Here is a 13,007-nt window from a genome sequence, read left to right as displayed (position 1 = left end):
CACACAGACACAGCCTCTCACACAGACACAGCCTCTCACACAGGCACAGCCTCTCACACAGACACAGCCTCTCACACAGGCACAGCCTCTCACACAGACACGGTCTCACACATAGACACAGTCTCTCACACAGACACGGTCTCACACATAGACACAGTCTCTCACAGAGACACAGTCTCACATAGACACAGTCTCACACAGACACAGTCTCACACAGACGCAGTCTTTAATACTGGGCTAAATAATGCACTCGGTGATCGGGAGCGATTCCCACTTTGTAGAGAGTATTATTGGGCCCTCATGATGTTGGCCACCGTTCATGACATCATCACGCCAGTTTACTGTAATACCGTACGCAGGCAGGTCAAAAGGTCGGGAACCTGCCCGCCTTATTTAAATATCAATTTAAATGCCAGTTGATGCAATTTACAAGCAGTCTGACTGGAATGATACCGCTGGAAGGCAATAGTACGCCTTCAAAGTGAGATTCACGCCAGGTGAGTATCCCGTTTATTTAAGCACAGTCTTGTTTTGGTGGGTTCCTTAACTGCAGCTGAGAGCAGAGTCTGAGCTTTGCAGTTCAATACCTATGAGTGCAGGGACTGCTCTAGTGGCTATTCCCCCTCATTCAGGGGGCCCTTTTGATAGTTCATTGAATATTCTCCTGTCCATGACCCAGGGGTGAGGGGTGAATATTCTCGGAGACAGATGGGGATTGTGGTCCCTGTCGGAGATACAACCTCCAGCGAGGAGGAGACGAGGATTGTGAGGAGGAGGAGGGTGAGAGGAATAAGAGATCAGAGGGAGCCTCAGGATGCTGTAGGGCCTCAGGAAGGGGACAGATTAGCGATGGTCAAGAGGAGCCTAGAAACCCTTATACGCAGCACCAAGGGTATACAGGCAGCGATTCAGCTCCCTGCAACTGGGTGAGACTCAGTGCAGAAGACGACTGAGGCTTCCAAGGGTGACTGTGACAACCTTTGGTGAGACGCTCGCGGGGAGATCGCGTCAAGCTACCTTGGGGGCCTCCCGATGTCAGTCGCCCTGAAGGTGGCAGCAGCAGCTGAACGCCTTCACCACAGGCTCTTTCCAGGCAGCCTGTGGGGACCTGACTGGGATAACACAGCCGGCTGCACACCATTACGTCAAGGTGTTCACGGATGCAATGTTCCGGCAGCCGGCAATGACCATCGGCTTCACGCAGGGTGCCCAAACCCCGAACGAGACGGCCCGTGGGTTTGCAGCCATTGCTGGTTTCTCCAGGGTGCAGGGAGCCATTGATTGTACACACAGAGTCATCAAGGCTCCTGAGGGACAGCCCTGCGCATTCATAAACAGACAGGGATTCCGCTCAGTCAACGTGATGCTAGTGTGTGACCACACGCGGCGGGTCATGCAGGTGTGTCACTGGACCAATATTGTTCATACTGATGCCTTACTCACCCTTGCTGACCTCTTGAGGTCATTCGGCTTTTTATGGCATTGGGACCAGGTCCTCCTCACAACGCCAACACTGCTGACCTAGTCAGCCACCAACTCCCATGCAACATGAGTGTGCCAGGGCTTCCTCCTCTTCACAGCACTCAGAATTAGCTAATCAACTGCACACAGGAGGGCACCAGGGGTGGCCTCACTGAATCTGGGGTCAGCATTGCCCCTTTAAGAGGCCCTCTCCCCACGCTCTGATGATGCAGACATCTATGCATGGAAATATGTCATTAATGTACAACTCCTCAGTGTCTAAAGGTGAAAATTTTTGCCACCTATGGAGACTAGGAGAGGAGGAATCTCTTAGGGGGCCAGGAAACAGGGAATCTCTAAGGAGACTGGGAGAGGGGGAATCTTTTAGGAGACTGGGAGAGGGAGAATCTCTCCATTGACTGGGAGAGAGAGAATCTCTCAGGAATCTTAAGTATGTAAAAAGAAAGATTAGTGAAGACAAATGTAGGTCCCTCAGTCTGAAATGGGAGAATTTATAATAGAGGACAAGGAAATGGCAGAACAATTAAACAACTACTTTAGTTCTGTCTTCATGGAGGAAAACACAAAATAACTTCCCAGGAATGCGAGAGAACCAAGAGTGTAGTGAGAAGGAGGAATTGAAGGAAATTAGTATTACTAAAATAATAGTGCTGGAGAAATTAATGGGACTGAAAGCTGATGAATTCCCAGGGCCTGATAATCTACATCCCAGGGTACTAAAGGGGGTGGCCATGGAAATATTGGATGCTTTGGTTGTCATCTTCCAAAATTCTGTAGATTCTGGAACGGTCCTGGCAGATTGGAGGGCGGCAAATGTAACTCCACTATTTAAAAAAGGAGGGAGGGAGAAAACAGCAAATTACAGATTGGTTAACCTAACATCAGTAGTAGGGAAAATGCTAGAGTCTATTATAAAGGATGTGATAACAGGACACTTAGAAAATACCAACAGGATTAGACATAATTAACATGGATTTATGAAAGGAAAGTCATGTTTGACAAACCTACTGGAGTTTTTTGAGGATGTAGCCAGCACAATAGATAAGGGAGAACCAGTGGATGTGGTGTATTTGGATTTTCAGAAAGCTTTTGATTAAGTCCCACATAAGAGGTTAGTGTGCAAAATCAAAGCACATGGGATTGGAGGGAAACATATTGACATGGATTGAGAATTGGTTAGCAGACAGGAAACAGAGAGTAGGAATAAATGGGTCTTTTTCGGAGTGGCAGTCAGTGACTAGTGGGGTACCACAGGGATCAGTGCTTGTGCCCCAGCTATTCACAATATATATCCATGATTTGGATCAAGGAACCAAATGTAATAATTCCAAGTTTGCTGATAACACGAAACTTGGTGGGAATGTGAGGGCTGAGGAGGCTGTTAAGAGGCTTCAAGGTGATTTAGACAGGTTGAGTCAATGGGAAAATACATGGCAGATGTGGATAAAGGTGAAGTTATCCACTTTGGTGGGAAAAACAGAATGGCAGAGTATTATTTAAATGGTGATAGATTGGGAAATGTTGATGTAGAAAGGGACCTGGGTGTCTTTGTATACCAACCACTGAAAGCAAGCATGCAGGTGCAGCAAGCAGTTGAGGAGGCAAATGGTATATTGGCCTTTATTGTGAGAGGACTTGAGTACAAGAGCAAGGATGTCTTACTGCAGCTGCACAGAGACCACACCTGGAATATTGTGTGCATTGAGTTTTGGTTTCCTTACCTAAGAAAGGATATACTTGCCATAGAAAGAGTGCAGCAAAAGTCCATCAGACTGATTCCTGGGATGGTAGGATTGTCGAATGAGGAGAGATTGGGCCGACTAGGCCTGTATATTCACTGGGGTTTAGAAGAATGAGAGGGGATCTCATTGAAACATATAAAGTTCTGACAGGGCTGGACAGACTGGGCGCAGGGATGATGTTTCCTCTGGCTGGGAGGGTCTAGAACAAGGGGTCACAGTCTCAGGATACGGGGTAGACCATTTATAAGACATAGGATCAGAAATTAGACCATTCGGCCCATCGAGTCTGCTCCGCCATTCAATCATGGCTGATAAGTTTCTCAACCCCATTCTCTCGCCTTCTCCCCGTAACCCTTGATCCCCTTACCAATCAAGAACCTATCTATCTCGGTCTTAAATACACTCAATGACCTGGCCTCCACAGCCTTCTGCGGCAATGAATTCCATAGATTCACCACTCTCTGGCTAAAGAAGTTTCTCCTCATCTCTGTTCTAAAAGGTCTTCCCTTTACTCTGAGACTGTGCCCTCGGGTCCTAGTCTCTCCTACTAATGGAAACATCTTCCCCACGTCCACTCTATCCAGGCCTTTCAGTATTCTGTAAGTTTCAATCAGATCCCCCCCTCATCCTTCTAAATTCCATCGAGTATCGCCCCAGAGCCCTCAAACGTTCCTCATATGTTAAGCCTTTCATTCCTGGGATCGTTCTCATGAACCTCCTCTGAACCCTCTCCAGGGCCAGCACATCCTTCCTGAGATACGGGGCCCAAAATTGCTCACAATATTCTAAATGTGGTCTGACCAGAGCCTTATAAAGCCTCGGCAGCACATCCCTACTTTTATATTCTAGTCCTCTCGAAATAAATGCCAACATTGCATTTGCCTTCCTAACTACCGACTCAACCTGCAAGTTAACCTTAAGAGAATCCTGGACTAGGACTCCCAAGTCCCTTTGCACTCCAGATTTCTGAATTCTCTCCCCATTTAAAAAATAGTCTATGCCTCTATTCTTCCTACCAAAGTGCATGACCTCACACTTCCCCACGTTGTATTCCATCTGCCACTTCTTTGCCCATTCTCCTAACCTGTTTAAATCCTTCTGCAGCCTCCCTGCCTCCTCAATACTACCTGTCCCTCCACCTATCTTTGTATCATCTGCAAACTTAGCCAGAATGCTCTCAGTTCCTTCATCTAGATCATTAATGTATAAAGTGAAAAGTTGTGGTCCCAACACTGACCCCTGCGGAACTCCACCAGTCACCGGCCGCCATCCTGAGAAGGACCCCCTTAACCCCACTCTCTGCCTCCTGCCAGACAGTCAATCTTCTATCCATGCTAGTACCTTGCCTCTAACACCATGGGCTCTTATCTTACTGAGCAGCCTCCTGTGCGGCTCCTTGTCAAAGGCCTTCTGGAAGTCCAAGTAGATAACATCCATTGGCTCTCCTTTGTCTAACCTACTCGTTACCTCCTCAAAGAATTCTAACAGATTTGTCAGGCATGACCTCCCCTTGATGAAACCATGCTGACTTTGCCCGATTTTACCATGCACTTCCAAGTATTCTGAAATCTCATCCTTAATAATGGACTCTAAAATCTTACCAACGACCGAGGTCAGGCTAATCGGCCTGTAATTTCCCGTCTTTTGCCTCACTCCCTTCTTAAACAGGGGGGTTACATTAGCGATTTTCCAGTCTTAGGACTGAGATGAGGAGAAATTTCTTCACTCAGAGGGTGGTGAACCTGTGGAATTCTCTACCACAGAAAGCTGTGGAGGCCAAGTCACTGAATATATTTAAGAAGGAAATAGATAGATTGGGTGGACTCTAAAGGAGTCAAGGGATAGGGGGGAGAGAACGCGAGTATGGTGTTGAGATAGAGGATCAGCCATGGTCATATTGAATGGTGGAGCAGGGTTGAAGAGTCAAATGACCTACTCCAGCTCCTATTTTCAATGCTTCTATGCTTCCATGAAACTGGGAGAGGAGGAATCTCTTGGGAGACTGGGACAGGGAGGAGAATCTCTCAGGAGACCGGGAGAGGGAAAGAATCTTTCAGGATAACGGGAGAGAAGGAGAATCTCCTGGGAGACTGGAAGAGGGAGAATCTCTCAGGACACTGGGAGGGGGAGAAATCTCTCCAGAGACTTGGAGAGAGAGAAATCTCTCCGGAGACCGGGAGAGGGAGAATCTCTCCGGAGACTGGGAGAGGGAGAAATCTCTTAGGGTACTGGGACAGGGAGGAGAATCTCTTAGGAGACTGGGAGATGGAAAGAATCTTTTGGGATACCGGGAGAGTAGGAGAATCTTTTGGGAGACTGGAAGAGGGAAAATCTCTCGGAAGACTGGGAGAGGGAGAAATCTCTCGGGAGACTGGGAGAGGGAGAAATCTCTCCAGAGACTTGGAGAGAGAGAAATCTCTCCGGAGACCGGGAGAGGGAGAATCTCTCCAGATACTGGGAGAGGGAGAAACCTCTCAGGAGTCTGGGAGTGAAGGAGAATCTCTCCGGGGACTGGGAGAGGGAGAAATCTCTCGGGAAACTGGGAGACTTGAATGTTTCGGGAGAACTGGGAGAGGGGAGAATTTCTTGGAAGACTGGGAGAGGAGGAGAATCTCTCGGGAGACCGGGTGCGGTTAGAAAATACTTTTGGAACTGCCTTTACTTGAGGTATAAATGGTGTTTTTACTGAGTGCTGATAAACAAGCTGGAATAATTGGGCTGTCAGCGGTGATGGAATGTGCCTGAGATTTATGAGTGAGGGGGAATGTGGGAGAACCAAAGACTTGGCGAGCTTTATTCGCAACAGACTGATTTAAAGTGTTGCTGTTTATTTGTTTCTGGCAGTAATCTCTCATCTCTGTTTATCTGTTTCTTTCACTATGTCCATGGTTACTGCTTGTCCACTCACTCTCCTGTGGTTTCCTAGGAGATTTGGGAACTTAATGTCCCTGTCTCCCTCCCAGAAGCCAGGGCTCTGTCCTCGAGCCACCCCATCCCCACCCCGCTGGAAAGCAAATGCTGCTGGACTCTGGGCAGCGTCAGGAATGTGGGCTTAGCTTTGAGTCCTGCCACAGTTGAATAGCCTGTTAACGCCCACTTAGATGAGGGCCCAGGAAGGCAGCACAAGGTAATTCCATTCCTACACAGTAACCAAAGCCCAGCAGGGCCTGTTGCATTCCTGTGAAGTGGGTAGCACTCTTACCTGTGAGTCAAGAGGTTATGGGTTCAAGTCTCGGTCCAGGGACTTGAGGACAATAATCAGGCTTGGCACTCCAGTGCAGTACTAAGGGAGTGCTGCACTGCTAGAGGTGCCGTCTATTGGATAAAATGTTAAACTAATGCTTGTCTGCCTGCTAAGTGTTAATGTCTTGTCAATTAAATGGTTTAAATTTATTAATGTCATGTCAATTACATTGTTTCGGTTAAGAGAAACAGGTGATAGGTATTACTTGTCTTTAGCACATATAAATAGGTGATAAGTTACAGTGCCCCACCAGCGGCTGTTGGCCCCTCTGATTTATTGATTTTTAGTTTAATTTATCGATTTTTGTTTACTTAAAAGAGTATAAATAGGGGATAACCGGGACACTGGGTAAAATGGGAAGAGAGCTGTGGGACTGAGCAAGTCAATAAACTCTCTCTACGTATTGGCCTTGGCTTCACCAATTAGCTTGAATCCTATTAACATTAAGGTGGAGAGGGGGCTTTAAACCAAATAGAGGGGGGAGGCTTCTGGAGAGGGGATAAGTAGGCTTACAAAGCAAAAGGATATGGCAGCCTTGCAGGCCAGCTGCTTAGGTAATGATGCCCAGAGTGTGACAGGAAGGGACAGAGTGTACAAACATAAAAAAAAGCTGCAAATAGGGACAAAGGGGGAAAAATGGTAAAAAGGCAAAATTAATGGCTCTTTACTTAAATGCATGTAGTATTTGGAACAAAATAAATGAATTAACAGCACGAATAGAGGTTAATGGGTATGATCTTGTAGCCATTACAGAGACCTGGTTACAAGGAGATCAAAGCTGGGAACTAAATATTCAGGGATATGTGAATTTTCGAAAGGGCAGGGCAAGAAGGAAAGGGTGGTGGGGTAGCTTTGTTAGTATGAGATGGAATAAGTACGATACCAAGAAATGATCTTAGATTGGAAGATGTGGAATCCATATGGGTGGAGGTAAGAAATAACATGAGGAAGAAGACACTGGTGAGAGTAGTCTATAGGTTCCCTAACAGTAGCTGTCAGACAGAGAATAAATCAGGAAATAACGAGGGCATGTAAAAAAATGTATATCAATCATGGGTGACTTTAATTTCCATGTAGTTTGGGAAATCACATTGGCAGAGGTAGCCACAACCAAGAATTCATAGAGTGTATTCAGGACAGTTGCCTAGAACAATATGTTGTGAATCCAACCAGGGATGAGGCTATTTTGGATCTGGTAATGTGTAATGAGGCAGGTTTAATAAATGATCTCAGAGTAAAAGATCCCCTAGGAAACAGTGACCATAACATGGCAGAATTTAGAAACTTAGTTCGGAAACAACTGTGCTAAACTTAAATAAGGGCAATTACAAAGGAATGAGGGCAGAGTTGGCTGGAGAGGACAGGGAAAGGAGTTTAGCAGAAAAGATGGTTGATGAACAATGGCAGACATTTAAGAAAATAGTTCATGACTCAGAACAAAAATATATCCCAGTGAGGAAGAGGGATTTTAGGAAGGGGATAAACCAACCATGGTTAACCAAGGAAGTTAGGGATAGTATCAAGGTGAAAGAAAAAACATACAATGTGGTAAAGATTAGTGGTAGGCCAGAGGATTGGGAAAGTTTTAAAAACCAACAAAAGATGACCAAAAAAGTAATAAAGAAGGAGAAAATAAACTTTGAGGGTAAACTAGCAAGTAATATATAAATGGACTGTAAGAGCTTCTTTAAATACATAAAAAGGAAGAGACAGACCAAAGTGAACATAGACTCCTTAGAGAATGAGGCTGGGGAAATAATAAGGGGGAACCAGGAAATGGCAGAGGAGTTGAATAAATACTTTGCATCAGTCTTCATGGTAGAAGACACTAATAGCATTCCAAAAATACTAAATAATCAAGGGGCAAAGGGGGAGGAAGGAAATAAATACAATAACTATCATTAGAGAAAAAGTACTAGGGAAACTAATGAGGCTAAAGATTGATATGTCCCTTGAACCTGATGGGCTGCATCCTAGGATATTAAAGGAAGTGGTTACAGAGATAGTGGATGCACTGGTAGTAATCTTCCAAGAGTCCTTAGATTCTGGAACAGTCCCAGAAGATTGGAAAACTGCCAATGTCAACGCCCTTATTCAAAAAGGGAGGGAGACAAAAACAGGTCAGTTAGCTTATCATTTGCCATTGGGAAAATGGTGAAGTCTATTATAAAGGATGTAAGAGCAGAGCATTTAGAAATGCATAATATAATCAAGCAGAGTCAGCATGGCTTCATGAAGGGGAAATCATGCCTAACACAGTTATTAGAATTCTTTGAGGAGGTAACAAGTAGGATATATAAAGGGGAACCAGTAAATGTAATATATTTGGATTTCCAAAAGGTGTTTGATACTTAATAAGATAAGAGCCCATGTTGTTGGGGGTAGCATGTTAGCATGAATGGAGGATTGGCTAACTAATAGAAGACAGAGTTGGGATAAGGGGGGCATTTTCAGGATGGCAACCTGTAACTAGTGGAGTGCCACAGGGATCAGTGCTGGGGTCACAATTATTTACAATATATATTAATGACTTGGATGAGGGAAGTGAATGTACTATTGCCAAGTTTGCGGATGACACAAAAATAGATGGGAAGGCAAGTGGTGAGGATGACCAGAGTCTACAGAGGGATATAGACAGGTTAAGTGAGTGGGCAAAAACGTGGCAGATGGTATATAATGTGGGAAAATGTGAGGTTATGCACTTTGGCAGGAGGAATAGAGGAGCTGAATGTTATTTAAATGGAGAAAGACTGCAGAAAGCTGCAGCACAGAGGGATTTGGGGGTCCTCATGCATGAATCCCAAAAAGCTAACATACAAGTTCAGCAGGTAATAGGTAAGACAAAAGGAATATTGGCCTTTATTTCAAAGAGAATGGAGTATAAAAATAGGGAAGTCTTGCTAAAACTATACAAGGCACTAGTTAGACCATATCTAGAACACTGCGAACAGTTTTGATCTCCTTATCTAAGGAAAGATATACTGGCATTGGAGGCAGTCCAGAGAAGGTTCACTAGGTTGATCCCGGGGATGGACGGATTTTCTTATGAGGAGAGGTTGAGTAGGTTGGGCCTGTACTCATTGGAGTTTAGAAGAATGAGAGGCGACCTTATTGAAACATGTAAGATTCTTAGGAGGCTTGACAGGATAGATACTGAGAGGTTGTTTCCCCTTGTGGGAGAGTCTAGGACCAGACGGCATAATCTCAGAGTAAGGGAGCGCCCATTTAAGACAGAGTTGAGGAGGAATTTCTTCTCTCAGAGGGTGGTGAATCTGTGGAATTCTTTACTGCAGAAGGCTGTAGAGGCTGGGTCATTAAGTATATTCAAGGCTGAGACAGACAGGTTTTTAATCAGTGAGGGAATTAAGGGTTATGGGGAAAAGGCAGGAAAGTGGAGTTGAGGATTATCAGATCAACCATGATCTCATTGAACGACGGAGCAGACTCGATGGGCTGAATGGCCTACTTCTCCGACGTCTTATGGTCTTGTGGATGTAAACAGATCCCGTGACACTATTTGGAGTAGAGTAGGAGAGTTATCCCCAGTGTCCTGGCCAATAATTATCCCTCAGTCAACATTATTGACACAGATGGTCACACTGCTGCTTGTGGGATCTTGCTGTGCATAAATTGTCCACCATGTTTCCAACGTTACAACAATGGCTATACTTCAAAAGGTACTTCATTGGCTTCAAAGCGCTTTGGGAGTGTGCTGAGGTTGTGAAAGTCATTCTATAAATACTGCGTTGGTTGAGTCTGCCTGTGTTGACAGCATCTCTCCTGTTGTATCCCAGGTGATCGGAAGCTCCTTGCTCTTTGTACACGACAGACGGGACCAAGCCAAGGTTTGGATGATTGACTTTGGCAAAACGACGCCCCTGCCGGAGGGCCAGGTCCTGACCCACATGCGAGCCTGGGTGGAGGGCAATAGAGAGGACGGTTACCTCTGGGGACTGGACCACCTCATCTCCATCATGACAGATATGTTGCAGGAGCAAAACTGAGATGGAGCCGGAACTTCCTTCCAACAGCTGAACTGCTCCTCGTCCATCAGTACATGCCGCACTACAGAACGTTCTAGAACAAGCCCGCCTACCCCCACCCCATATTGAGAAAACACAGAAAACAGGCTGGGCTGTGATATGACATTAAACTGCCGAAGTCAAGACTCTAGATAATGGGATTCATGTTCCCTCTCCTCCATCTCCTTAACCTTCCCTCCTCCTCCTTTTCCTTCTGTGTCCTACTTTCCCTACCCCTCCCCTCCCCCTCGCACTTCCGTTCCCTCAGTTACTTGTTGGCAGAATCTGTCTCATTATGTAGGAGTTGGCCCCTGAGGCTCAAAATAACGAGGGAGGAGTGAGTCAGATCCTTAAAGGCAGCTCGAGAATGTTCCAGAAGTTTAATCACATGAGATCCTGAGTGTCACCAACATCCCTTATCTTTTTGATTTAAACACCAGTGCCATGAATTGAATGACATGGAATTTTACTGCACAGTAACAGGCCATTCTGCCCACCATGTTTGTGCTGGCATGAGCCTCCAGTGAGTCTTTGTGCATGTTGACTATTGGGTGGAAGATGGAATTGTCATCTGGTGGATGGAGGAGTTCTTGGGCTGGTGTCATTCATACGGAGAGAAGTAGGGTTTAGAACGGACTCCTAATGGCTTGGAGCCACCTTTTCAGTTTCTGTATGCTCTGTTTGCACAGGTCACACAGACCAGGATCAGTTCACACAGACCAGGATCAGTTCACACAGACCAGGATCAGTTCACACAGACCAGGATCAGTTCACACAGGCCGGGCTCAGTTCCAGGCCTGGGTCGGTTCCCACAGGCTGGGTTAGTTCCCACAGCCCGGGCAAAGTCTGACAGGTTGGGACCAGTTCCTGGAGGCCAAGTCAGCTCACACAGGCCGGGTCAGCCCCACAGGCCGGGTCGGTTCCCACAGGCCGGGTCGGTTCCCACAGGCCGGGTCGGTTCCCACAGGCTGGGGTCAGTTCCCACAGGCCGGGTCGGTTCCCACAGGCCGGGGTCAGTTCCCACAGGCCGGGTCGGTTCCCACAGGCTGGGTCGGTTCCCACAGGCCGGGATCAGTTCCCACAGGCCGGGTCGGTTCCCACAGGCCGGGTCGGTTCCCACAGGCCGGGTCGGTTCCCACAGGCCGGGGTCAGTTCCCACAGGCCGGGTCGGTTCCCACAGGCCGGGGTCAGTTCCCACAGGCCGGGGTCAGTCCCACAGGCCGGGTCTGTTCCCACAGGCCGGGGTCAGCTCCCACAGGCCGGGGTCAGCTCCCACAGGCCGGGGTCAGTTCCCACAGGCCAGGGTCAGCTCCCACAGGCCGGGGTCAGCTCCCACAGGCCGGGGTCGGTTCCCACAGGCCGGGGTCGGTTCCCACAGGCCGGGGTCGGTTCCCACAGGCCGGGGTCGGTTCCCACACGCCGGGGTCAGTTCCCACACGCCGGGGTCAGCTCGCACAGGCTGGGGTCAGTCCCACAGGCCGGGGCCAGTCCCACAGGCCGGGTCAGCTCCCACACGCCAGGGTCAGTCCCAGAGGCCAGGTCAGCTCCCACACGCCGGGGTCGGTTCCAGAGGCCGGGTCAGTTCCCACAGACGGGGTCAGTTCCCCCACGCCGGGGTCAGTTCCCCCACGCCGGGGTCAGTTCCCATAGGCCGGGGTCAGCTCCCACAGGCCGGGTCAGTCCCAGAGGCCGGGTCAGTCCCATAGGCCGGGTCAGTTCCCACAGGTTGAGCCCAGCTCACACACAATGGGCCTTGGTAACATTCCCCAAATCCTAGGCAGACTATAGTCACAAGACTTTGGCTGAAGCCACTCTCCTTGTCAGGTGAGGGGTTAAAGGTGGCCAACAGGGAGGGGGAAGGGTTGTGCCAAACCATCGCTCCCCACTCCTGTTGTCTTAGGGCCGCTCCACTCTCCATGTGCAGGCGTGACACAGCGAGTGTCAGGGCACTCACCCTTTAGTCTAACCAGGTCGCCTGCCCTCACTCAGTCACTCGCTGTTCCAGAGATGGCCTGAAAGGAGCAGGAGAGGAGGGCAGCTGCAACACCAGGGGAGAGCCGCTGGAAAACAGCACATACAGGAAAATGGCTCTTATCCAAAAGAAACTCTAGACAGGGAGCGAGGCGAGCTGCTCAACCGGGGAATTTGCTCCTTCTGCACAGGGGGACCTTTCCCGGCTCTGGTGCCAGAGTTGTGTTGTGTCACCCTCTGCTGGCTTGTTTTAGCACCGCAGACTTACCCAAATCTCTTCAATCATCTTCTACATGTGATGTCTGAGGCTCTGAGCTGGGGGGTACTAGGCGGGCGGGAGAGAAGGGGGAGAGAGGGAGGGGTGAGTAATTTCCTCTGTGCAGTGAAACCTGACCTTTTGTGCTAATGTTTCTGACCATCACACGAGGAAATCCCTCGTCCTTTGGCAACAGCATTTAAATTGTTCCTTGTTGGCTCTTTCAACGACACAGTAGGCCCAGATTTTCCCAAGTAGCCCCTTGTTCCCCCTGCAGCCACTCACCTCAC

At 48.0% G+C, this 13,007-nt stretch overlaps 1 protein-coding gene across 1 annotated transcript in view; it reads left to right on the top strand.

Moving 5' to 3' along the window:
• The window catches only part of LOC144681057 (inositol-trisphosphate 3-kinase B-like), a 145,799-nt gene extending 133,583 nt beyond the window's left edge, over window positions 1–12,216 (top strand). The window contains exons 7-9 of the mRNA XM_078542752.1: window positions 10,263–11,179; window positions 11,249–11,278; window positions 12,189–12,216. Of these exons, the coding sequence (XP_078398878.1) occupies window positions 10,263–10,472 (210 nt within the window). The 3' untranslated portion in view covers window positions 10,473–11,179; window positions 11,249–11,278; window positions 12,189–12,216. The remainder of the gene's footprint in view (window positions 1–10,262; window positions 11,180–11,248; window positions 11,279–12,188) is intronic.
• The last annotated feature ends 791 nt before the right edge of the window (window positions 12,217–13,007 follow it).

This window comes from Cetorhinus maximus, chromosome 5 (genome assembly GCF_964194155.1).
Source record: "Cetorhinus maximus chromosome 5, sCetMax3.hap1.1, whole genome shotgun sequence".
Taxonomy (NCBI): Eukaryota; Metazoa; Chordata; class Chondrichthyes; order Lamniformes; family Cetorhinidae; genus Cetorhinus; species Cetorhinus maximus.
This window is presented reverse-complemented; position numbering and strand designations above follow the sequence as displayed.